The 26,979-nt window shown below is 43.6% G+C and overlaps 1 protein-coding gene across 1 annotated transcript; it reads right to left on the reverse strand.

The window, feature by feature from the left end:
- Positions 1-17,133: 17,133 nt before the first annotated feature.
- LOC136651051 (vomeronasal type-2 receptor 26-like) lies at positions 17,134-25,684 on the reverse strand. The gene is made up of 6 exons (XM_066627121.1): positions 25,467-25,684; positions 23,740-23,917; positions 21,270-22,130; positions 20,076-20,303; positions 19,266-19,392; positions 17,134-18,035 (listed from the first exon to the last, which is right to left on the reverse strand). The coding sequence occupies exons 1-6, from the start codon at positions 25,682-25,684 to the stop codon at positions 17,134-17,136; spliced, it is 2,514 nt and encodes an 837-aa protein (XP_066483218.1).
- Positions 25,685-26,979: the final 1,295 nt, after the last annotated feature.

The following is a 26,979-nucleotide window of genomic DNA, read 5'->3' on the forward strand; positions in this document are numbered from 1 at the left end:
CGGGCCTACTTATACATGATAAGTCCTACTTTCTGCTGCTACATGATGAGCATTATTATGGTATTCTAAACATGAAAGGATTCTTTGGTTCTAGAAATTATTGCTCCATCTGTGGAACTCCTTATGCTCATACACACACTTGTAGGTTTCGCTGTCATTTTTGTTTACGGAGACAGTGTACCAGGGAGGTGGAGGTGCGGTGTGAAAGCTGCAGACTGATATGCCCTTCTCGGGCCTGTTTAAAGATCCATAAAAAATTAGCGGCCAAAGAGGAGATTGACTGTTTCTCTAAACGGCTGTGTGAAGAATGTGGAGGTTATGTCGCTAAAAGACACAAATGCAAGCCACGAAAGTGCTTGGAGTGTCTCAGAATTCCTTTACCTGACCATCTCTGTTACATTCCCCCTCTTAGGGAACCTGAACTTTCAGACAAGTATATCTTTTTTGACTTTGAGTGTACTCAGGAGACAGGAATTCACTTTCCCAATTATATATATGCGATGGGGACAAAGGAAGGGAAAACTTGGGAGTTTAAGGGCGAAGGCTGTCTTTCAGACTTCATTTCAACTTTTATCTCCCCAAAGTTCAAAGGATTCACCTTTTTGGCACACAATGCAAAGGGGTATTATAGCTACTTTATCTCAAACCAGCTGGTGAAGGGAAGGATGGATGTGAAACTTACTGTACAGGGAGGTAAACTTATGTGCGTGACGGTGAAAAAATTGAAATTAAAATTTATCAACAGCTTAAACTTCCTCCCCATGAAGCTTGGGAAACTTCCCAAGGCTTTGGGGTTTGAGGGCTGTAAAGGATATTTTCCCCACTTTTTTAACACTGCTGAAAACTGGGATTACCAAGGCCCTCTCCCCCACCCGAAATTTTACAGGTATGACACCATGATGCCTGATGAGAAAAAAAGATTTTCTCACGTGGTATGAGGAAAATAAGAACAGCATTTTTAATCTCCAGAAAGAGCTAGCGCATTACTGCCAACAGGATGTAAAAATATTGAGGAAGGCCCGTATGTTGTCCAGGGATGAGATCCTACGGATGACTAAATCGGAAGGGAGGGACGGGCTAGATCCGTTTCAATACTTAACCATAGCTAGCGTCGCAATGGCCATCTTTAGATACATGTTTTTAGAAAGCAATGCCATTGCTATTCTACCATGGGACAACTACGACTTGATAAAAAAGCGATTTTCCTCTGCGGCTATACAATGGCTGATGTATCTGGAGCATACACGCCCCAACACATACAAATTCCAAGGCAAAGGAGAGAGAGAGAGCTAGGATTTTTTAAAAACTCCTGTCAATACATAACCCCTGAGCATGCACAGAAAAAAAAAAGACATCAGACCCCACAAATATCCAGACATTTTGTCCTAATGGACAAAATTTCAAGACATGCTTCCTAATAGGATCATACACACACACACACACACACACACACACACACAGAGGGACAAGTTTCACACAGACATGCTGGCTGGCATAGTACAATCATACAAAATTGGTGTAATATTGTCGATATAGGTGTAAGATTTTCTCAGACCAAGAATGCCCCCGAGCACTTGCAGAGTGAAAAATACAAACCTTGAATAAAAGCAGTCTGACATACAGATTCTGACATACAGATAGATAGAGAGAAGCAATATTTAATTCTATCAGATTCACATACATGCCCCACACATACAAATTCCAAGGCAAAGGAGAGAGAGAGAGAGCAATATGCTTACCAAAAGAAAGAAGGTTGCAGTTCTTTTGGAAGATGTTCTGACACACACAATAAGGTGTCCCCTTTTATAGGAAAAATCTCTGTAAGCCTCACATCTGGACATTCCAATTAGTTTTTTCTTCCCAGGCCCATACAATGAACAAAAATGTTGGTAAGTTAGTATGTTTTTATTTTCACACCATAAATCTTAAAAGAAGTCACGGGTGTCGGATGTTATACACGTGAAAAACAGACCCCAAATTCTGATTCCCATGTCAAAGTTTGAAAAATTTCCAAGTTATTGGAATGCATTAGTCCTGGATTAACCCCTGTTTTTGACCTGTGTCTGGTTTTTGCACATGCAAAATCCAGATACAGATTATGTTCTCATGTCAAAGTTTGAAAAATTTCCAAGTTATTGGAATGCATTAGTCCTGGATTAACCCCTGTTTTTGACCTGTGTCTGGTTTTTGCACGTGTAAAAATCCAGACACAGAATCTGATTCCCTGTCTCATGGAATATAAAATAGCTGAAATTGTTTTCCCATATAGCAAAAGAAATGTGTCTGATCAGCTTCTGATTTTTCAGTCCTTTTTTTTGGTGTAGCCCCTATGTGAGCAGGTTCTATTCTCCCATGCCCCCCAGGCCCATGTCTTCTAAATTCATTTGAATTAATCCCCCTGTAAGCAACAGAACAGTCAAAAGTTCATATAAAGAATATATTTTTTATTCCTAAACATGCACATTTTAATAAGCAATCCCTCCCTCATCCACATGTCTTCTACATTATGTTCATTTTCCCTAGCATGCAAGACCTGTATTTTATTTCATACAATCAGATATTAATAAATCAGCCCCACCCGCTCATCTCAGATAAAACCAAAAAGATTTGAGCCCTGTAATTATTTTTTTATTTCCATACATACATACACACACATAGAACAATAATAAGCACCCCCTCCCTCATCCACGTCTTCTACATTATGTTCATTTTCCCTAGCATGCAAGACCTGTATTTTATTTCATACAATCAGATATTAATAAATCAGCCCCACCCGCTCATCTCAGATAAAACCAAAAAGATTTGGCTTTGATCACTCTTTCAACAGAAAAAAGAAAAACACGATCTTGCGGTTGAAGCAATTTAGCGGCTATTTTATGGGGTTCAGATTCAAATTTATATACATGATCCAGTAATGACATATTCAGGAAATTCCTGCTTCATCTCGAGACAACCTAATGAAAATGCAATACAGATACACGTGTGCAGCAGACTTCTAATATCCAATTTCTTCATAACCCTGCGCAGCATGTCTCGAATAAACTCCTGAGTCCAGTCCAAGCAAACGTGGGCGTCCTGGTTTGGGGCCTTCGTTCGACATCCCTCACAGGACACTTTGAGAAATTTTGATACACAATACTTCACAATGGTGAACAAACTTGCTCTCAGCACACTCTTTGTGATTCTCTGCCTTGTCTGTGATGTCAGATTTTTGTTCTGTCTGTCCAGCGGGAGAACACCTAAAATGTTCCGTAACGTTTTGAAAGCGTCTTGCTTCACATCCTTCTTTGGAATAGCCTACAAAAAAAACACAAATAAGTATTTTTTGATTTTACATTTCAGGCAACACACTCACGTATGCACTCAAGCACAATGATTTACCTCTGCTTCAGTTTCTCTAGGTACAGGTGGTTCTTCCATTGCAAATTGGTAAACCAGGTTCAAAGATGGAAACGGTAACACGTCATCCTCCTCATCCTCCCCGTCATCCTCATAGCGCCTACATTTTTGCTTCTTCTTCATAGGTGCCTGTGGTGGGCTTTGAGAATCAGTGGGTCTGTCTGGGGTCTCCGGCTCATCGCAGCTCTCCATCTTGAGCAGTTTGCGAACGTAGTTTTGAGAATCCATGGGTCTGACCGGGGTTTCCCACCCCTCAGAAGGCGGCACGTTCTCCTTCTCTTCTTCGGGGCTCTCCATCTTGACCACCACCATAGTGTGATTTTCACTCTCTTCCCCGGCAGGGGATTCGCACTCCAACTGGGGAGTCTCGGTCTCAGAAGGCAAAGTGGGTGAGCTTTTCAGAGGGGACGCCATGGCAGAAACAACAGCAACCGCAAAGGCTGAACGACTTTCTCCCTCCCCCCGAAGGCCCTGGGCCTTAAATACAAGGACATGTCTGGACCTGTTCCCACTCCCCCCTTTTTTCCCATTGGCTCCACACGGTGGTCCGAGAGCTATGAAACCTGCGCCTGTTGGTCGGCGGCGATGGGGCGAGTTGTTTGAGTGGTCACATGAACCCCGTTCCCACACTTTATTGACGGGCTCCTTTTCCCGCCAAACCAAATGTCGGGGTGCTACAAAACCCTTCCCTAGTGGTCGAGGACAATGGGGGCAGTTGTTTGAGGGGTCACATGAAGCCCTTTCCCACACTTTATTGGCAGGCTCCTTTTCCTGCCAAACCAAATGTCAGGGTGCTACAAAACCCCTCCCTAGCGGTCGAGGGGAACGGGGCAAGTTGTTTGAGGGGTCACATGAACCCCCTTTCCCACACTTCATTGGCGGGCTCCTTTTCCCGCCAAACCAAGTGTCGGGGAGTATTGTTTGAGGGGTCACTTGAACCCCCTTAGGGGGCGGGATTTACAGTAAAAAGGGGCGGGACCAGCTGTCAAAGTTAGTTTGACATAAGGTATGTACTTCCTACTACTAACTTGGCTTCATTGAAGGTGTCTGGCAACTTCCTGGCTAGGAAAGCCACATAATGGATAATGGAAAGGAGACCCAGAAAGCCCAAGACACAGTAAAACATGAGAGTGGAGCCCTCATTACATTCCAGTACAATTAATCCAGTTACTGAGTGCATGTCAAGATCTGGGAATGGAGGGGAGGTTGCCAGCCACACTGCATAAACAATGGCTTGAAGGATGGAGCAGGAAAAGACAATCAAGGTTGCCAATTTATTTCCCACCCATTTCCTCACCCTGGACCCTGGTTTGGTGGCCATGAAAGCAAGGACCACAATGATGGTTTTGGCCAATACACAGGAAACAGCCACTGAGAAGATGATGCCAAAAGCAGTTTGTTGAAGCAGACATGAGATTGCATTGGGTTGTCCAAGGAACAGCAGAGCACAAAGGAAGCAGAGCAGGAGGGAGATGAGAAGAGCGTAAGTGAGGCTCCAGTTGTTGGCTTTGACAATGGGAGTGTCCTGGTGCTTAATGAATATTTTGAGGATCAAAGTGGTGATGTTGGAAAAAGAAAGGGTGATTGTAGTCAAAGTGAGCCCTAAAGGTTCGTCATAAGACAAGAAGCTGTAAACTTTTGGAACGCAGACATCCTTATTATGGTTGGGATAATGATCTTCTGCGCATGGAAAACAGTTAGCCATATCTGAAAATGAGAAAGCAGTTAGTTGTGTAGAATGCACTTCATTAAAAACCCACTTTCTACGAATGACTTGTTCAGGCATCAGTTTTTTAAATTGGGTTTATTAAAATTGGCCCCACCAAAAGACCTGATAGTTACACTGTGAATGGTATAAGGACAGGCCTTTTCAGAGCCAGAGTTGTTTTGACTGTCCACCCATGTCATCTTGGAAGAAAAGATTGTTTCTGACTATTTTCATTCTAATTATTCTTCTGAACCAGTGCAGTAAAGTGAAAAACTATTAGCCTAGAAAAACATAAAGGAAAATAGTTTGGATAAAAATAACCCTAACACCACTGACACCTCTAAAAGGTTCTTTTGGGGTATTAATATTCCCACATTTATGGGTATTAATAAAGGGGTATTAATATTAAAGCGCATCCCAAAGGCACCTTAAAAATCCCCAAAGTTTCTATAAAAAATATTATGTAAGAACCATTTAATAGCCTCTAAATGGGTCTTTAAGGAGTTATTGAGAGTCCCTTAGGACCTATTAAGGGATACAATGAGTTTACAAAGTGGTATTTAGGCAGTACTAAAGGGTCCTTAACCAGTATTAAGGGGTATTTAAGAGGGTATTAAGGTATTAGGTGTAGTAATAAATGGAAAACACCTAAGGGCCCAATCCTAACCCCTTATGTCAGTGCTTTCCAGCACTGACATAAGGGCAATGTAGCTCTGAGGTAAGGGAACAAACATTCCCTTACTTTGAGGAGGCCTCCATGAGTGACACCCAACTGCAGGATGCAGAATATGTCCCATTGGCACCGCTATGCCAGTGCTGGAAAGCAATGATATAAGGGGTTAGAATTGCGCCCTAAAGGGTTATCTCTTATTTCTTCCAGTGTGGATATGCTCATATTTCCTTTTTTGGAGGTTGGCCCTCAGTATCCTCAGGGGATCTGTTCCTCGACACCCAACGAATACCAAACCTGAGAATATTAATATCTACGAGGGAGTCCTCAGACAACCTCTGGACATGGCTGAAAGTGACTTCCGGTTGCGTCCAGAGTCGTTCTGAAATGTGGGGAGGCCGCATGCAGCCTCTCCACACCTCAGGGTCCTCCCAGAGGTTTCTGACAAGCACCTCTGTTTTTTAACAAACTGGAAGATCCTCTCAGAAGCCTCTGGGAACCCTTCTGAGATGTGGGAAGGGTACAAGCGACTTATGCTTACCTCAGAAGGCCTTCCGGAGGCTTCTGAGATGCACTTCTAGTTTTGTCAAAACAGAAGTGCCCCTTAGAAACTTCTGGGAGCCTTTCTGAGGAGTAGGGAGGATGCTTGTGGTCTCCCCATGCCTCAGAACACCTTCTAAGTGTGACTGGAAATTACGTCTGGTTGTGCCCGGACGGTTCAGTGAGGCCCTCCAATGGCAAGTCGGGACCTGTGGTAAGCCAAATTCACAGGTCCTGGACCCGCGAATAAGGATGACCAAACAGTATGTACCTGTGAAGGAAGTGCTTCAAAAAAGCGCATACATGCACATCAATGGTTACATCAGACAGTATTAACTTCTCAGCAACTAGTACCACCAGTGTTGGTCCAACCTGAAGTTCACATCCTGGATGACAGCCAATACAACTGGTATAATTCTGTTCAGCATGTCTCTCACCATTCCAATCTGAAATCTTCCCTTGTGGGCATGGAAGGCACTCATAGCAGCAAAATGGCTGCCCTTCCAACTTATTCTTATGATACCCAGGATGGCAGGGTGGGTTACACCTCGAGAGGGGCTGTGACTGTCCAGGAAAGAAAGCAGAAGAAGTTTTAAAATTCAGAAAATTCAGAGTTTTGAATATCATGTCTCATTAGCCACACTAGCAAGAAATGGATCTATACGGACACAACGAGGACTGTAGCAACCTGTTTTGGGGGTCTTTTCCCCATATGATCTAGATTTTATTCAAAGCTGTCCAGCACTGAATGAGGAGGAGGAGCCAACAGTGGATGAACAAACATGTCTCCAGGGGCTCCTGAGAGACATCTGTTTTCCCCCAAAAAACTGCAGGTCTAAAGACGGTCTGAAGATCTTTATCAGGAGAGATAAGATCTTTCCAAGGTGCAGGTATCTGAGATTTTGAAAGCCCGACTTGGGGGGGGGGCTTTCTTCTCGGAAACCTAATTGTCAGGGATAGTTCTGGGGGAGGTGCAGTGTCTGCAATCAAGTTGGTGACTAAGATACCATATGGAAGAAAAAGCATGAAGCGTAAATTTTAAGTTGGAAATTTAAGATAAGTATGTGTTAGTATTTTCCCCGGCTTTGATTGACTGATTTGGCTAAATGCCCTGGATACACTGAAGGCCTTAATGAGAAAATTTTTAAGGATGTTGAAAGTGCTCTTTATCTTTGTCGTGGAATAAATCGGTTGTGGTTTATAACTATAAATATAATTTGATGTGTGGACTAAAATCCAGAGTTGCTTGTGGACATAATTTTCATTAGACTTGAAAGAGTTTTGTCTTCTTGAGATTTTTGTTTTGTTTTGTTTTTCTCCATTAACCACACTGTTATCTGTCAGAAAAATTCAAAGAATGCCTGACTGAAGAAACATGTTATTGAAGTAAGGAGAATAATACACTGTGGACAATTTGTGGATTAGAGAGAAATTGCAAAATGGAACCTGTTCCAGATATTTGGACTCAAATGATCCTTAAAAATTTGGAAAAATTGCTCACAATGAGAAGATAGCAATTGAGGTGGTCATTGAAGATTCAGACCAGTTTAAAAACTCTCTCTCAACAGATAGATGTGTTCAAGGAGAAACTGGAAGATATGAAGAAACAAGTAGAAGATACACAGAAAGAGAAAGCAGAAAAGATGATGGTGAGGGATGAAATCATCATTAGAAGAGTGGATACAGAAATTAGAATAGTGGAATATCAACGGGGTCTAGAGGGGACGCTGATGGAGATTGAAATAGAGAAGATGGACAGAGTAACATGGGTGCACAAAATACAAAATTTGTTGGAACAAGAAAAAGAAAACATATCGCAGTTAATTGGAAGAATGAACATACCTTATATAAGAAAGTGTGGGCTTATTGGATTCTGTTATGGAAATAAATTATTAAAGATATTACAGGAGAAAAAATAGAAAAAAAGAAAGAAAAAGAAACCTGAGGGTTAAAGAGAATTGGAGGATTTTATTTAGTTAATAACTGGTTTAAATTTACTTAAAAAACAAATACATATGAAATTGATATATATGAATTAGAATGAATTAGAAAAAATAGCTGGAAATGTTAGCATGTGGATGAATTGTTATATAGGTGGTTATTATGTTAAATGATAAAAAGTGAATATTTAGAAAAGATATCATAGGGAATTAGGAAAAATCTATTATATTTGATATAAGATATATATAAATGAGTAGAAGAGTTAGACGTAGATGGAAGAATTGTTTTATATGTTGTTATATTTTGGTAATTAGATTATTTTGTTTTAATATTAATGAGTAATTGAAGTAAGTTTATGTTTGATAGAAAGTGAAAATTTATATAGTACAGGGCATTAGGGAAAATTTAGCATATATTATATAAATAAATGGATAAACTAATAAGAGGCAGAAGTAGATGAGTAGGAGATTAGGAGATATAGTATGATTAATGCGTAATGGCATATGGTATTTAGCACTCCCAAATGTATGTTATATGTTTGTATGTTTGTGTGTGTTAATTAAAAATAAATAAATAAAATTGAAAGAAAGCTGTCCAGCACTTTGTGTTCTCACTTCTAGTTGTCACCATGTGGCATACAATGTCCTGCTGACAGGATAGCTTCTCCACCATGGCAGGGTTTGTTTGCTTTTTAGTACAGCAATCCCTCCGTATCAGCGGATCGAGTATGCACTTAGTTTCACTTAGCCATGGTTCTCTGCAGCCCCCCTGCAGCACTTATGAAACAGTTAATCCTGCAAGGTAGAAGGACACAGCCAGAAAGTTAACAGGAAGCTGCTTCCTGTTAATGTTCGCTTACTCTCCTCCCTGTAGCATGCGTGTTGCTTGCCCTGCATGTTGCGTTCTTCAGTTAAGCAGGAAAATACCCTTGGGTTTAAAAAAAAAAAAAAAAAAGCACACATGTAGGCTTCCACAGCTAGCAAAGAAAAAAAAAAGGTTACATGCATAGGGTTGGGATGCATGGTTGACGTGCATTGAAATCAATATAAAGTTCCCCATATCTGCTGTTTCTGTATCCACTGGGCCCACAAAACAGAAACCCCATATATGTATATGATAACATTAATCAGGGAACTATATTCACTGGATCCTGACCTTATACAACATCCTTTCAGTGGGAACATGTTAAAATATTTTGTAATAATGTTCGTTTGTTAGATTCAATGTATTTGCTTTTCATGGCTGTATATTAGTTATTCATAATGTTGTGATGTTTTGCCACTCCTAAAAGTTCTTTAAGATAGTGCCTCCCCCTTGCATCATTTTATATAACCCAGAAATTCCAGGGGAAATGGTAGGACTGCCTTCTTTTACTTAATGGTACCCCCCAAAATCAGCAGGCTTTTTCAAAGGGAGGATATAACTTCCTTAGCACATGATATGCCATTAATTCTGACAACAGTGATATCGGTGCAAGGCCACATTCTCTGCTGGGCTTCTGGCTAATTACTGAAACCCACCAGGGCATGTTATGTGTCCTCATAGACTGTGGGGTACAAAATAATTCTTGGATGTAGCTGTGCAGCCAGCAGAGAAGCAGTGCTGTTACTGCAGCTATCCAAAGTGCAATGAAAAGAAGCCCACCACCATGGTCAGTAATTCCCTCCAAAGCCCCTGAAACTGGCTGTCACTGCCATTTGTTGAGGACTGTTTGAGTTTACAGAAAGACAACCCTGACACCAAAAAGCCTCCACAACCACGAAGATTCTGTCCAAAACAGATCAGTGCAGCATGATTGACAAGTAAGAGCTTCTGTATTCAGTGGCGCAATGATTCATGTGGATCATGAAATCATGCCAAGGAACATGGAACATTCTGGAAAGTGAAGACTTGGGGCATCAGGATCAAAAAGGATTCTTGTTCTGATCCTCTCCTCAAATTTGAGTCAGCACCTGAATCAACACTTAACACAAAGGTAGAATGATTTCAGTGCCAGTTGAAGTGCAGTTCAGTACAGCTGGATTGGGGAAGCACAGTCTGAAATGTGGTGAAAGGAGCTCTAAGATCCTGAAAAGTGAACAGGGTCTACCTGGTCATAGACGCTGGGCCAAACAATGGCACCTTCATCTATAGTGAACACATTGTCCGTAGGAGCCATTGGGTCGATCTCTCCAACTTTAACTCGAAGAAAAGACTGGTTTGATAATGTGATCCAGTTGAGGATATCAAATCCAGCTATCCATTCCCCTTTTGGGTCAAAGGAAATTTCATCTCCAGCACTGTTGTTAAATGAGACTCTTCTCAGATAGTGGTGGAGCTAAATTGGAGCAAAAGAAACCCAAGTATTAGCAGAATCCCAGAATATGCCATCTTTAGAAGGCGAGTGATGGTCACAGCTGTGTATCCAAGTAAACTGGATGCTGACAAAACACTAGTGAATGAAGCAAGTTGGTAGTGTTTCACTCAAGTTTCCTCAGTTGGAATTGTGCTTAGGTATAGTGGGTGGTGAAGACCAGAAGGGAGTGTGAAGAGCTCCAGAAAGATCACTCCAAACTGGGAGAATGGGCAGCAGAATGACAGATGTACTTCATTGCACGTAAGTATAAACTATATACTTACAAAGTATTAAGTATAAACACACATCGAGGCAAGAAACCAAAGCTTCACATATATGCTAAGGCAGTGGTTCGTAAACTGATGGGTCATGACCCACCAGCCCAGGAAGCACTGTCTTTCCCCCTTAAGAGGCAGGACGGAGAATGGGAGCTACAGCCACCAGGATTGTGCTGCTGCCGGGGATAGAAGGGGTTTGTTTGTTTGTTTTACTTACTTCAGTCTGTGCCAACCTCAGGGGAAGGGCGCAGGGAGTCCCGTTGCCTCAATATTTTGAAAAAAATGCAATGGTAACTCACTTCTGGTTTGTGAATTTCATGTGTGAGGGAACTGACACAGTTGTCTGGTTCTCAGAGGATTGACTCCCATCAACTGAGATCAAGTCTCATTTTTAGTTGGTATTTATATTTATATTATGTATCTAGAACAGTGATTTCCAATCTTTTTCATCTCATGGCACTGTCAAGGGACACTATCAGTTTTTTTGACAGTTGAAAGAGCAGACTGCACTGCTGGCCATGGGCTCACATCCCCCTATGGTCCTACTAATACATGACACTTCCCAGGATTAGGTGGCACACTTGTGGACCATTCATAGACACATCAATGTGTCACAGCACAGTGGTTGAAACTCACTGATCTAGAAGGCAAGAGAATTCAACATTTGATTCTATTATTCTGGTGGTGTTAATGAGGCAAAAACTGAGACAACATTGTGATGGGGAACCCTTGACATAATGGATGTCATTCTTTGCCCTCCATTTTGGCCTGCCTTTCCCAATTCAACGGCATTGTACAGGTTGGTTGTCTTGTAAAATAAGCAGCGCAACCATGACAGGAAGATGATAAGACACCTAAATATTCACATTTAGCTCAATATTAACCCATTTTTGCCCAGCCCACAGATGTACACATTTGGTTCCCACCTCACCCCAGCAGTGTCTTTTCTAGTGGCTGTCTGCTGGTGTTGCATCTTTTTAGATTGTGAGCCCTTTTGGGACAGGGAGGCATTAGATATTTGATTTTCTCTGTAAACCGCTTTGTGAACTTTTTGTTGAAAAGCAGTATATAAATACTGTTGTTGTTGTTGTTGTTCCTGTTGCATATATGCAATGTTGGGCAGAAATGGCTTAGGGCCCAATTCTATTCAACTTTCCAGCACTGGTGGAGCTGCAGTGCAGCCCCAAGGTAAGGGAACCAATGTTCCCATACCTTGAGAAGGTCTGTGAGACTGACCTTCCACCTCAGGACGCAGTACATGCCCCACTGGCACAGCTGCACTGGCACTGGAAAATGGGATAGGATTGGGCCCTTAATGGAGAAGCTATGAGAGGACTGGGCTGTAAGTTATACTTGCATCCACCACACATATGTCAGCTTCCCCTTGTATTCACTCCTTCAGTGCCATAAGAATGTGAGAAGACCCCTGCTGGATTGGGCCAGAGGTCTGTCTAGTTGAAGACCCTGTTTCCCTTAGTTGTTAACCAGCTGCTTTTGGGAAAGCCACAAACAGGACAGAAAAACAAATAGTCATAATTTTCATCTTGGTTGAATGGGAAATAGTCAACAGCAGTGCTGGAGTCAGTGGCCTGTAAATGCAGAAGCACAGCTCAAATCCTATCCCCACTTCTGACCTGATCGGTCTTACATGGGCTGCTCAGACTTGTGTTGACGGATTCGCTGGTGGAAATCTGAGTAGCCCCATACAGGTGGCTGCTGTGCAACATGGGAAAAGGAGTAAAATATCCCCTTAACCTGAGTTGCGCTCCAGCCAGTACCTGCCTTGAACTGGATACAACACAGGCAACTCTGTCTACCTGTTCCAGTGCAAATTAGAATTGAACTGACAGTCATTTAGTGCCTCCAGAATTTTTCTCTGTAGGTCGTGGTCCAAACAAGAAATTTCCCACTCTGTGTGGGGATCATTGAAGTCACCCTTTACTATCATACATGTTCCTTTGGATGCCTTCCTAATTTCTTTCTCCAGTTCCATGTGTTCAAGTTACCTGTGGGATCTTGTAGTTGAACAGAATGTTGGCTATGTACTTCCAGATGTGCGAGTTTGGTCCTCCAACGACAGCTACTATGTTGTCTTGCAGGTCACACTTGTAGTTGGGGATAAATCTTCCCTTTGTGGAGAGAAGTTCCATTGAGGCAAGATAGGTCCATCTTGCCATGAAGTAGCTATTCAAGATGTTGAAGCCAAGGGTGATGTTGGGTAAAATCTTGGAATTTTCATTTATTTCCTTCACGGCAAACACCAAGGCCAGGATATTCTGGTAGTTCTGCATCAAAACCCTACAATGAGAGTTGCATGCTGTATCACGGTGGGTATGTTTTAGGATATGACTCTTGCCACTTTGAAATCCAACATATATTTGGTAATGACACTACTAAAATAGTATGGCCACAATCTATGAAGTGTAAAGAAACTTTGGTGCATAGACTTGAAATGTAAACTTCTCTGAATGACAGCACAAATCAGCTTTCTAACTTGAAACCACACAGATTGAACACATACACAATGTTCAAATTCAGCTACAAAGTTTTCTTGGAAATATGCTCCCTATGACATGCTCATTTACTGCTCATTTACTGCTCTTGGAAAATCGGTTCATTCAGAACTTTTCTAGAACTTCAAGAAATTCAGCAATGAATCTGAGGAGAGTTTCACTCCACGGGGGAAGTGACTGGTGAATGACTACCAAACAGTTTTGTCTGTGGGTGATAAGCATTGAAAAGGAAGACAGGGAGTGTCTGGATAACATCTCCAACTTCTGGGATAGTTTCTTTGGAACTTGGGCTGGGAGGGGACCATGAGGCTAGGTTTTTGAGGTTGAGTTGGAAGACATAGGTGGAAGGCAATAGGCAAGACGAAGTTCAATCGGTAAGACCCAGTGGGCTCTGAACAATTGCATCTGGACAATAGGGAAAGGCACAGGGAAGGGCGTAAAAGAATGGACACACTTGTACAAGCAAAGAAGTGAATGTTGGAGGTGCCAGGTTCGTAGAGAGAGTCCTGGATTGCAGATGGATGGGAGTGTGTGACACGCTCTAGTAGGTCATTCTCAAACACAGCAGAAGGAGAGGGATAATGAAGAATTTGGGGGTCTGTGATTCGGTTTCTTATTAGGTTTTCTGACCATGAATTTAAATACAATATTTAGAGTCTTTCCTGATTTTTCCCACTGAAAGCTAATAATAATAATAATTATAACAGATATTTATATACCACCTTTCTTGGTCTTTATTCAAGACTTTATTCAAGGCGGTTTACATAGGCAGGCTTTATTTAAATCCCTTATTAAATAGGGATTTTTACAATTTGAAAGAAGGTTCTTTCTTTCAAGAACCACTACATTCAAGGTGTTTCATTCCAATCTGGCTTCACATTCTGGCCTCCATCCTCCCACGCTCAGAGCAGATGGAATAGCTCGGCTTCAGCTTGTCAGCTGCTTCAAGGTCGCACGGTGCTGGTGGCCTCGAACTGGCGGCCTTGTGGATGTTATCTTCAGGCAGACGGATGCTCTACCCTCTAGACCAGACCTCCTGCTAATGATGGCCAATGCCCGGCTCCCAGGTTTGGGAACATTCTTTTATGTTTACGGAAAGATAATGGGATTTGAGATTGGGAAAGGGTTGATACCACATTTTCTCTGGGAGGCTTGATAGTGGGCATCTTGTAGTGCAAGACAGCCAGGACACTGGATGAGCATATGCCTTCTGTGCCATAGAAGTGAGAAGGAGAAGGGTATCCTACAGTTCTATCTCAGGTGGAAATGATGCATGACCCATCTCTAAATCATAATGCCAGTTGCCCACAGGGGGCTTTAAGGGCCAAATACTATGGTCTCCCTGCACTGCCCAAACTCTCATTCTGGTAGCACAAAACCAGGCTGCTGATGGCTGCTGCAGCAAAAAGGCAGCAGCTCCGTTTATGCAGCAGTGGCTCCAGAGGTCTCCCTCAGCACCAGTACATTGGCAACAGAAGTGCATTGTGGGCAGGGAAGGCAAAAGCAGGGAGTTTTGAGGGCCACGGAGGAGGGTCTGGAAGGGCAGGGACAAGAGGGAGGGGTGGAGGGGTGGATCTCAGGGCACAAGCATATGCCAGAACCTTTCTCTTTCAGGCTAGCCCATGCCTTTTCTCTCAGAGAGATACCACCATGATCTGAGTTTCTACTTCCATACCTTCACTAGATAGGGTGTTTCTAGTTAGACCTTGTACCTGCAATCATTCTCTGTTTGTTGGGTCAGGGTGTGTGTGTGAGTGTGAGTGTGAATCAGTGGCACAGCTAGAAGGGGTAAGGGGATCAAATTGTGTGAAACTCTTGGGAGGGTGGCACAACTAGTGGCCAACACTGTGGAAACTGTAGTGTAGTGTTTATGAATAATAGTGGAAAGGTGTAGATTGTTTGATTGGTCATTTGACAATGAATGCATTGAAACAAACTTTGTTGAATTATCTGTGTTCTATCAGTTATAGCAAAATAACCAGAAAAGGAAAACACAACCGCCTTATGTTACAAAAAGTGGATTTCTTTAACTCAGAGCTGACCAATGAGTCTGACTGTTCTGAGAGCCACTGAGGTGCTATTATGACCCATGATGGAGCTGATAAGGTGTTGGTATGAGTCAGTTCTCATTTCCATGAGCTAATAATAGGACTCCTATTCAGTTGGGTATGTCTTATCAAGTTGTCCATTGGTTTTTTGTTGGTTACTGATTTATTGGGTGATCTGTACTGTTATATAGTAAAACAAATAAATTAACAGAGCCATCCTATCTTGTGCTGGAACAGGCAGGCCAGGAGGCCTGTGCTGTATCAAGTGCAAGATAAGGCCCCAAAGTGGCTCAGCTAAAGTTAAGGGGAAACTCCCATAACCCTGGGTAAGCCACTGTAGCCAGAAAGGGTCTCCTCGGACTTGCGTCACCTCCTGAGGTGACATAAGTTCGAGGAGAGCAGAGCGGCTTAGAGCCACTCCTCACTACTAAGGAATGGGGGCTAGGATCTGGCATAACAGCCGGATCCCAGCCCCAGTTCCTGGGGCCGCCATCCATCTGCCTCCCCCCACCCCGGAACACCTCCCTCCCACCTCCTTCCTGCCCACCCCAGAGCCTTGCATTGGCCAACCTTGGCCAACACAAGGCTCCATTCCTAAGTCGACGCGGAGGTTGGATTCAGCCTCTGTGGGCTGGTGTGCATCCCTGTGCTGGCCAAACCAACTCTAAAGGAAGTGCAAACATGCTTTACAGCACATTTGTGACCCACAACATAAAGACATTGTGCTTTGCAATGCAAGCAACTTGTGTTGGCCCAAGGTCACCCCACGATTGTGTCCTAAATTAATGGGGTGACACCAAGAGTTACCACAATTGGTGACACCAACCCTAGTGATGTCACTGGTGGGACGTTTGGATGTTGTTGGGCACGGGTTTAGATGACTTCAAAAGTGGATTTTAAACATTCATGGTGCAGTATAGACAGGACTGGGAGGGACGAAAGTGGAGCATTTCCATGCCCCCAACCCTCCCAACAGGGCATCCCACTCACATTGCACTTGTGACAACTGCAGCCGCAGCAAATCAAGCACTGGTAGTGCTTCATGCAAATCTGATTCCAAAATACGTAGTTGGAAGTAATGGGATGTCATCACCAGCAACCACTTCCAGAAGGCCCATTTCAGGCCAATTGGAGACAGGGGCAGGTGGGTGGGCCTAATGCACAGACCCTCTGCTCCTCTGCCAGTCTTTAACACACAGAGATCCCAGCTATGATCATGGCCGATTCGCTTGCCACACCAAAGCGTGGGACCCAATTTCATGAATTCTGGAAAAACAGCTGAAGTCTAGCCCTTTCTGCAAGTCTATTAGTATTTATCAGTATACCTATAGAGACATAAGCATATGCTTTCCTTCTCAGGCAAGTTCTTCCAGCATAGGTCTCCTTAAACCTGTGCCAGCAATTTAGCAGACACAGGTTTGAGTAGATCTGCTACAGCGGCTAAGGATTTCCTCAGGGCAAGGGAACAAATGTCCCTTTACCTTAAGGAGACCTCGATTCCCCTGCAGGATGCAGTATATGCCACAAGGCATCAGTGCAGTGGCATTTCCATAGAACTGGCCTGCCCACCCCAGTTAACGTCAACTCAGAAGTAAATCCCACTGGGTTCAATGACACCTACTCCCAGGTTAGTGTGTATCGCATTACAGCCGTAGCCACAATTAACTTTTGATATTTTGGGTCCACGTCATTTAAGATTTCTTAATTCCTTCTTCTAATTAGCTGCCCCCTTTTATTCAGTTCAGGTCTCACAATGATAATGTAGCACTTGGGGGAGAAGATACAAAACAGGAGCCCCAAACTGGAGGCCAAGATGGAGAAGATCTCCACAGCCACCAAGTGTTTTCCTTTGGTACTCAGGTAGGTTGGCACAAAAGACAACCAAACACTGCAAAAGACCAGCATGCTGAAGGTGATGAACTTGGCTTCGTTAAAGCTGTCTGGCAACTTCCTGGCTAGGAAAGCCACAACAAAGCTGATTATGGCCAGGAAACCCATAAAGCTCAAAATGCAGTAAAACATGGCAGCTGAACTTTCATTGCATTCCAGCACAATTTCTGTTGCCATTGAGTGCATATCAAAATCTGGGAATGGGGGAGACTTTGCTAACCATACAGTACAAAGAGTAGCTTGCATTAGGAAGCAAGAAAGAACTATGGAGAACGCCAGTCTTGTGCCCACCCATTTCCTTATGCTGGACCCTGGTTTGGTGGCCAGGAAAGCCAGAACCACAATGATGGTTTTGGCCAACACGCAAGAAATGGCCACTGAGAAGATGAGGCCAAAAGCAGTTTGTCGAAGGAGGCATGTCAGTTTCTCAGGTCGACCGATGAACAGGAAAGCAGAAAGGAAGGCGAGCAAGAGGGAGGCGAGAAGAACGTAGGTGAGGTTCCGGTTGTTGGCTTTGACTATGGGAGTGTCCTTGTTCTTCATGAAGATCCCAAGCACCAAAGCAGTGATGAAAGAAAAGGAAAAAGCCAGAGCTGCTAAAATGATCCCCAAAGTTTCTTCATAAGACAAGTAGGTCATTTCTTTTGGCACGCACAAAACCTGGTCCTTACTGGGATATTGGTCTTCTGGGCAGTGAAAACAGTCATCCATGTCTGAAAAAAAGAACATGGGGATTTTCTATAACTGGGCCCTCAGGATAGAGTTCAGTGATGTACTTAAGCATTACTAGAAAGTCCTGAATCAGGGCTTTCCAAACCCTGAACCAAGGGCCAAATCCAGGGTTTGGGGAAAGTCCTTTTCTCCGTGAGTAGAGCTTAGCAGTTTCCATGCTGCAAGCATTTCCAGTAGAACTGGGCTCCGGGACACTCTGGGCAGTCATATCTGCCTGGATGTCCTGTTGCACAGCCTTCTGGGCCACCGGGTAACAGAGGCAACTGCCCAGAGCATCCCGGTGCCCAGATCTACTGGAAATACTTGAGGCACGGAAGCAGAATGTAAGTTCTGTTCTGAATGGGGACTGCATTTTCGTCAAACAGCAGATGTGACTTTGGTGACTGCTGTCTTAAATGAGGGCCGCAAGGTCCAAATGCAAATATGTTTCTACCTTTCTCAACCAAGTATTTGGCAATCCCCAGTTAACCACGACCAATCCAGGTTGTTGGCTCCTGTCGTTCATTACCAAGATGCATTATTCTCACCTTAGGCATCACAAAGGAGAACTTTTCAATACATTCAACTTGTCTGCATAAGTCAAAAGTTCCCTTTTCTGTTTCTGTGAAATGGGTGCTGCTCTACCCAGGATTGCACATATCATTGATTCCGTCAGCCCAGGAACTCTGATCAGTGCTCAACATTATGAATTCTGAACAATTGTTTAAATACAAGGGAAATGAGACTTTTTGGGGGGGCGGCGTTTGTTCAGCAGTGGCGAGGTAGATGGAGGCATGGGGGGAGGTGGAGAAGTGGCATTCCAGGAAGGGGGGAGATGGAGGGAGGGTGGGGAGAGAGCGGGGAGAAGCCATTCCGAGGGGAGGGAGTAGGGTGAGAGGGAGGCAGGACCGGTGAAGCTTCACTCCACCAGATCCAGAGAGCCTCTGTGTTGGGCTCTGTCTATTGAGTCTACGCTGACCTTTGGGTCACTATAGAATCAAGTAGTTCCATTGCAGGGCTACTTGCTTTACCCACGGGGAAGGGGATGAATGTCCCCTTCTTCTGAGGAGACACCGGCGGCTGCCTGGAGCTTACTGGATGCAGCGGAAGCCATTTCCGGCACTGCTGCAGCCCAGCATGCCGGTCTGCTCAGGATTCGGCTACCCACCATTAGGAAAATTTCTGGATTATCATCAATGTATTTGATGAACTTTAAGCAGGGCATGTCCTACCATTCTGATTTGAAATCTTCCCTTCTGGACACTGGAGGCAATCATAGCAGCAAAAGGGTTGTCCTTCCACCTTTCTCCTGCTATAGCCAGAATGACAATGGCCATTACATAGAGAAAGGGGTTGTGCCTGTCCGTAAACAAAAGCAGAAAGACATTATGAAAGCATCTAAACATACTATATGTTCAGAAGACATAGTTTGGACTTTATATTTCACTGATCACTTTACTTTTAAGAAATGAGTAATGCCGGCATGACAGAACGGAAGTGGTACGAACAGAAAGTTGCAACCTGATATTCCTGACTTCTGCTTAAATAATGTAGGCTTTATTCACAGATGTCCAGCGTTTGGTCACATTACTTCTAGTTAGTACTAAGTGCCCTGCAATGTCCAACTCATTGGACATAGTGCTGTAGAGTTTGGGGGATATGACAACATTCATTGGACAATTATTTTTACTGTCTCCAGACTTTATCCAAAGTCTTCTCCAATGGAACATATGAGTGGCAGGTTACCCCTTGATTAGTGCTCAGCTGTTAATTCCATTGTTTCACATGATTTCATGAATCATACGAACAGCAGTATTGCCCTGACAACATTCTCATTCACATGAATCATATAAACCTGACAGGGACAACATTTTGCAAAATGAAGATTTGGGGTATAGAATCAGAATCTGGGTCAACCTCATCTGATTGACAAGACACAGAGATAGAACGATTTCAGTGCAGTTGGGTACAGGCTATGTGGTGAAGCACAGCTTGCAAAATGGTGAAAGGGATTCTTTCACCTTGAAAGGTGAAGTCTCTACCTGGTCATAGACGCTGGGCCACACAATGGCATCTTCAGCAATGGTGAACATTTGGACCTCAGGTCCCATGGGGTCTATCCTTCCGACTTTAACTCTACGAAAGCTCCGGTTTGCGAATGTGATCCAGTTGATAATATCAAACCCAGCTATTAATTCCCCATTTTCATCAAAGGAAAGTGTGTCTCCAACACTGTTGTTGAACATGGAACTTCTCAGGTAGCGGTGGAGCTAAATTGATGCAGAAGAAGGCAATTAATCGTGATATTCAAGAATGTGGAAATACCCAAATCTAATGATTGGTCCGAAAGTATGAGTAGCATCTTTATGTAAGAGAATGTGGATCTTAATACTACAGGTGTGCGCCACTTAGATATATTCTCTTAGAAACATTCTTAGATACATACTTAGATACGCAATTAGACCATTAAGTGAACATTCAGTCCAAGCTATTGCCTTGTTGTGCAGACAATCCCTGCCAGTCACTAGTTGGCTGCACAGGCTACTGGAGACAGACGCTTTCTTCTTTGCATTAAGAGCCTCTCTGTTGTGTAAACAGACCCTTTGCTGCAGGTTATGGGAAATGTGATTGCCTCATTAAGAACATCTTTATTGTGCTGTGACCACCATCATATATGGGGTCTGTCGTTAAACGAAGAGTTGTTAAGCGGTGCACACCTGTATTTCATTTGAAAGGTTAAAGTGACATGATTCAAGATAGTGTAAATCAAGATTCTTTCAAAAATATTTTAAATAAAATTTCTCTCTATATACTTAAATGATGTATAAGTGTTCATAAATGTTAATATATATGTACAACAATGTGTAAGTGTTCATATATGTTAATATATGTACTAAAATGTGCATAATCCAACCAAAACTGTATTTTCATATAAAATAAAATCCCCCCCAGTAACATTCCAGAGTCATTGGTGTAAATGACGCCACTATTGCATCTCTCTCACAACTCTGCTTGAGCTCCCACAGCCACAAATCAAGGTTTTGTTGTTGTTGTTTTGTATTTTTAAACAAACAACAAATCAAAATTTCAGGGCCAAACTACTCATTGAAAATGGCAGGTGAATTGACTCTTAAATGCCAAAAGTTTAGTGCTGACATCAATGGAGAATATTTTACAGATTTATGGGACAACCAACAGTGGTTGCACAGATAGAGATGATGTGCTCTGGACATTACCTGCCATGGCTGCTGATTCAGAAACTTCCATCTCTCATTGTTCACTTTTGTTCTGTGGTTCAAATGGGATGAATGAAGGGCATGCAAAGCATGTGCCACAGCATAGACCGCATTGTAGACACTGTAGCTGTGGGAAGTCATGCTCACTTCAAAGACAGATGAGGGGAGAGTCTCCAACTTCTCCTCCCCACTGCAGGGATTTCCATTGTCATTGTCTTTGTTAGAGTCGGGGAAAAAGCAATCAAAGGCCTGTTCCCAGAAGACCTTGATAAAGCTGTCTTCTCTAGCTGGGGCAGGGTTTCTGCTCTGAAGGAATGTCTGAAATCCCAAAACCTCCTTTGAGGTCACTGCAAAGGAGATGGCGCCATGCATGAACTCCACACTGAAGGTTCTTTCAAAGGGAAGTGATGTGAAATCCGACTGGGCCGGCATAATCCAAACTTTGCCTTTTGTCTTCATTGGTGCACCCTCATATTCTTTCATGAGGGGGAATGTTCTAAAAAGTGCAGTGACCTGAATTTCACCATATAAGAGCACAACAGTGGCAGTGCTTCCTAATATCGTTTTGTATGCCCCATGCCACAACTCCACCGTTTCATAGATTTCATTGGAGAAAGATTCTTTGGGCAAGGCTTCTACAAAAGCAAAGCAGATGCCTTCTTGGGTGAATGTGGGGAGCACGTTCTGAACAAACCACTCTCCACTGTCACTAGGTACATAAATCACCCCAACCCACGTCCACCTGAAATGCAGCAGCAACTTGAGAAATCCCTTATATTGTTGGTCACTTTTTGGAAACATCCGGTGAAAGAAAACAGCCTTGGTTTCAAGATTCAGAACTGGGACAGAGCTATATACAAGCTGGAGAACATTAAAAAATGGAATGATACATGTCTACACAGAAACAAATGCTTGTGTCTCTCTTTCTATGAGAGGGTTATGAGAGTACAGGTGGGAACTTGGTATCCACAGGGGATCCATTCCTGGACCTCCCATGGATACTGAAACCCATGATAAGTGAATATGCAAGTCCAGTTCACTACGACCACTATGACTTCTGGATGCAACCAGAGTCTGGAGGTATTCTGAGATACTCTTGTCTAGCGTGCTCCCGGAGGCATCTTTTGGGCCACTGTGAGACCCAGGAAGCTGGACTAGGCGGGCCTTTGGCCTGATCCAGCAGGGCTTTTCTTACCATGTGAGTAAACAAGGCTTCACAGATCTGGAGAGATGAAAGGCATGGTGAAAAGATGGATGCTATCAAAAGAAGGGAAGAGGAAGGAAGCAACTTCAGAGAAAGCAAGACTGATTACAGACCTAAAGAGAGATGATAGCTGGGGAAAATGGGCATGAGAATGCACAAGGCTTCCCAATGTGGGGAATGAGGTGCACTAAAGTTGTAAAAACATGCCAATAAATTAGAGGAAGAAGAACAACTTATGTTCTTCTCAGACCCTTATAGGTACACAATTGTCCAGATTCTTTCCAGAACAAGGCATTTGGCCTCCCTCCTTCCTCTGTGTGACTTTCAATGAGGAGCAGCGCTGTTCATAGATGGCTTAGCAGGTTCCCCTCCCTTGGCTAGGGAGGAGGACAGAGGTTCCCCCACCCTTTCAGCTGGACTGACTGGAGATCTGCACACAGCCTCTCCTCCTCCTCTGTTTGAAAAGAACAGGAGCAGCAAAGGAAAAGTGAAGAGAAAGGGAGGTGGGGCACCCCTCCTCCCTTCCTAGACTGGGAATTGCCCATTCACGTATCAGACTTCTACATGCAGCCTCTCCTTCCCAGCCCACACCACTCATGCTCACTTCAAATAGAAGCCACACTGAGGAGAGAGAGAGAGAGAGGCTGCAGGCAGACCTCTTGTAAGTAGGTCCAGCTTTAGGCTAATTGGACTGATTGCTCCAAATTGGGCCCCGAGCTAGGTAAATTGACTCTAGCCTAGTATATGATTTATATTAAAATGAGCTTGGATACATCTGGTGCATTAACTCACATGCATTTTTTAAGCACATGTTTTGATTGCTTTCCATCCTTTCATAGATCTGTAACATCTATAAGTGATATTTATAGCTCTGTGATACTACAGACTGTGGCTGTGAACCTGGGGCCCCACCACAAATGTTCTAAGGTCAGCTCTGCTTCTAAGTAGAGGGAAGGGAGGTGTGGATGGCACTGTTCCCCCTCTCTGCCTTGGACACATGTTGTCTCCCTTGCTTACTCATCCCCCAGCTGCCCTGTCCCTTCATCTACACAGGTGCATGTACAAATGAGCCTGGGGGTGGCAAAAGTGGGGGGGACACAGGCTGTCACTGGTTATCAGGGTAATATTTATGAATGGATAGTAAACTTATAAACTTATATTTATGCATATTTATGCATATTTATCTAACTATCATTCCAGTTGATCAAACAACTGACATAGAGCTTACACTTGTCTGCAGTTTAATGAAATCTGATGGCAGCTTACCTGTGGTATCTTGTAGTTGCACAGAATGTTTGCTATGTAATTCCACATGGGAGAGTTGGGTCCCCCAGTGACAGCTACTACATTGTCTTGTAGGTCACACTTGTAGTTGGGTTTGAATTTGCCCTTTGTGGAGAGAAGTCCTAGCGAGGCAAAGTACGTCCAGCTAGCTGAGAAATAACTGTTATAGATGTTGAAGCCTAAAGTGACATTGGGTAAGATATGGGGATTTTTATTTATCTCATTCATGGCAAATTCCAAGGCCAGGATATGCTGGTAGGCCTGAATAAAAACCCTACAACGAGAGTTGCATGTTCTATCACAGTGGGTATGTTTTACAATATGACTTTTTCCACTTTGAAATCCAACATATATTTGGTAACGACACTACAAAAATAGAATAGTCACAATCGATGAAGTGCGAAGAGCCATTGGTGCCTAGACCTGGAATGTAAACTTCTCTGAATAACAGCTGGCAATTCTGAATGACTACGAAGAATGTGATAAGACATTGCAACACATTTACTCCACAATATGACATTAACTACACTTAAATTTAAGGAAGCTTTGCTAGACGCAGTGGAGCCTCCTGCATATGGAAGCAAGCATGGAAAGGAAGTACAGAAGGAAAATCCATAGATGCTTGCCAGCTAGACATTTTTTTTATTACTGCAGCTGCCAGGACTTGCATCAGAGGTTGGGGTACTTAGGCAGCTGCCCAAAGGCTCACTGCTGATCCATGCGACTGCATCTGTGCCCATTTCCTTCAAGTTGTGTTGGGCAGAGTGACTCTCTCAGGGACCATCCAGAGAGGAGGAAGCCAATTCAGGGTGGTTTACACAAGTGTCCCCAGAAGCAATGCCAGGATGTTGGCTCTGATGGTGGGTGGTGGGAGGAGCGGGTCAGGAAAGGGATGGAATGGGGCATGTGGGAAAAGGAGGATGGGAGGTGGAATGCAGGAGAGAGGGGATGGATCCCAGTGACACCGGCATATGGAAAGACTCCATCTCCATTACTTCTTCTCTTCCCTCTCCCTTACTCTCCTCACTTCTGCTGCAGCAAAATGGTTGGAACACTCCAAGGAGGTACATTGGAGCAACAGAAACATGCCCCACGGGTAAGGGAACAAATGCTCTCTTAACCCCTGCTAACTCAGTAAGTAGCACTTTTTAAGGGGGTGCCCTTCTTTTATTTAGCAGGGGGAGAGTAACTGGCCCCCCTCACTCCAGCAGTGTCTTTTCTAGTGGCTGTCTGCTGGTGTTCTTTTGCATCTTTTTAGATTGTGAGAACAGGGAGCCATTAGTTGTTTGTTTGATTTTCTCTGTAAACCACTTTGTGAACTTTCTGTTGAATAGCGGTATATCCTCCTGTATGACGCAGCCTGCAACCCATTGACCTGGCTGCATTTCTAGTTAGGATTCAGCTGTTTGCTGGCATTCATATGAAACTCAATACATCACTTGTCAAATGTATTCCTAAAATCAGGACAAATAGCGTCCTCAGCATTTCCATCACCCACTCAGCTAGTCACCCAACTAAAAATTGGAACAATTTAATGCTGTATTACATGTCATACAAAAAGATTCGCTTTATGATAAGGAATTTCTTATTGCCAGTCATTCCAATCGCAATCATGACTATCTCAATCCCATCTCAACCTGCCCAATCAGTATTTCTGAACATAATATCTGAAAACATGCATGAAAGTTTCAAGAAAGTCAGCTCCTTACAGGCGATCATCAAGCAGTCCCTGAGATGGATGTCTTCTGAAAGTTTGTGGGTCAGAAATCAGGTAGCTTTGAGAAATAATGCCACCAATGATGAAGTCTCCAGACTCATAATAACTGTAATGGAGAGGAACATGTTCGCCTCCGGCACACTTCGTAATAGGGGTACTGTACACTCCTTGAGGCAGGCATATTAATAGTAACACCATGAATTGCAACATCCTCTAGGACTATCTACCTTTTGTAAACCCATTCACCGTATCCAGATTGCACCAAATATTTAGATGTTTCTGAAGAGAGCAATGATTCCCATGAGACTTGGAGAAATCGATCAAGTCATTATACTTAATTTGATAATGACAAGGGGAGAAAATCATCTCCTGAATGTTATGGACACCCTGAGACATTTCAGAAGAAAACATGTTGATTTGAACATCAACCCCTCTGTGCAGCTTGAGGGGTGGGGGAAGACACCAGAAATCATGCTGCAATCCTTAGCACACTTCTGGGAATGAAAGCGTAGGTATTCTCAAAGGATTGGCATGGCTGCGAGCATCACTGGCCTCACCCACCACAGTAAATGTACTGCCCTCAAACAGGCAAACCATTGGAGGAAAATCCCACCACTTCTGGTTGGCAAGTGCTGCTGGGAAACATGCAGATTGTTAGCACCGGTTGTGCTGCTTATCCCCTCTTTCTGCAGACTGCTGTATGCCCCGGCTGTGGGTCCGAAGGTTTGTTGGAGTGCCAAGTAAAAGGCATGACAGAAGTTTTTATTTTTATTTTAAGGACGCCAAACACTAGAATGAACAGCTGCAAAGTCACACATGCTGTCACAGAGCCCAGTTCAAAGGACATTATAAGGCACTCCTCAGGGGCATCAACGGAGCCCACTGCTTGGCGTAAGACCATAGCACAAGTCTAAAAAAAATGGTGGGTCATGATGCTCCTGATGGTGCTGGAGGCCTCTCCTGGCCCAGTAACCCACTCTACAGGTGTCAGAAGGCCTCGAAATGGTCTTGAGAAGTCTCCATAAGACACTTCTGGTTTTTGGAATTGGTTCTGAAAACAAGAAGTGGCTTATGGAGTCTTTTGAACGCCATTCTAAGGTTCTCAGAGGCCTCTAGAGCGGGTTGCCAGGCCGGGAGAGGCTTCGGGAGGTTCCAGTAATGTACAGTTTGTTTCTGATGAGTAAGATGGTATATAGTCTAAGGGTGCAATCCTAACCAACTTTTCGGCACTGACATAGCTCTGCGAATGTAGTGTGCACTGCCTCCTGCAGTGGGGAGGCAGTCAAGGGGGCTTCCTTAAGGTAAGGCTGAGGTTTTCAAACTCTCCGGGAATTTGAAACCCACAGTAAGTCTTTGCGGGGGTGGGGGGGAGGAAGCAGGGGCAGGGGGAAGGGGCAGGGTCATGATCACCCTACTCTCCCTTCCCTGAACTAGGGAGCTCTGCAGGCGCACATGCAGGGCTCCCCGCACACAGGCACTGCTGCTGCAGGGACTGGAAGGTGCAC

Source organism: Tiliqua scincoides, chromosome 5, assembly GCF_035046505.1.
Source record: "Tiliqua scincoides isolate rTilSci1 chromosome 5, rTilSci1.hap2, whole genome shotgun sequence".
Classification (NCBI taxonomy): Eukaryota; Metazoa; Chordata; class Lepidosauria; order Squamata; family Scincidae; genus Tiliqua; species Tiliqua scincoides.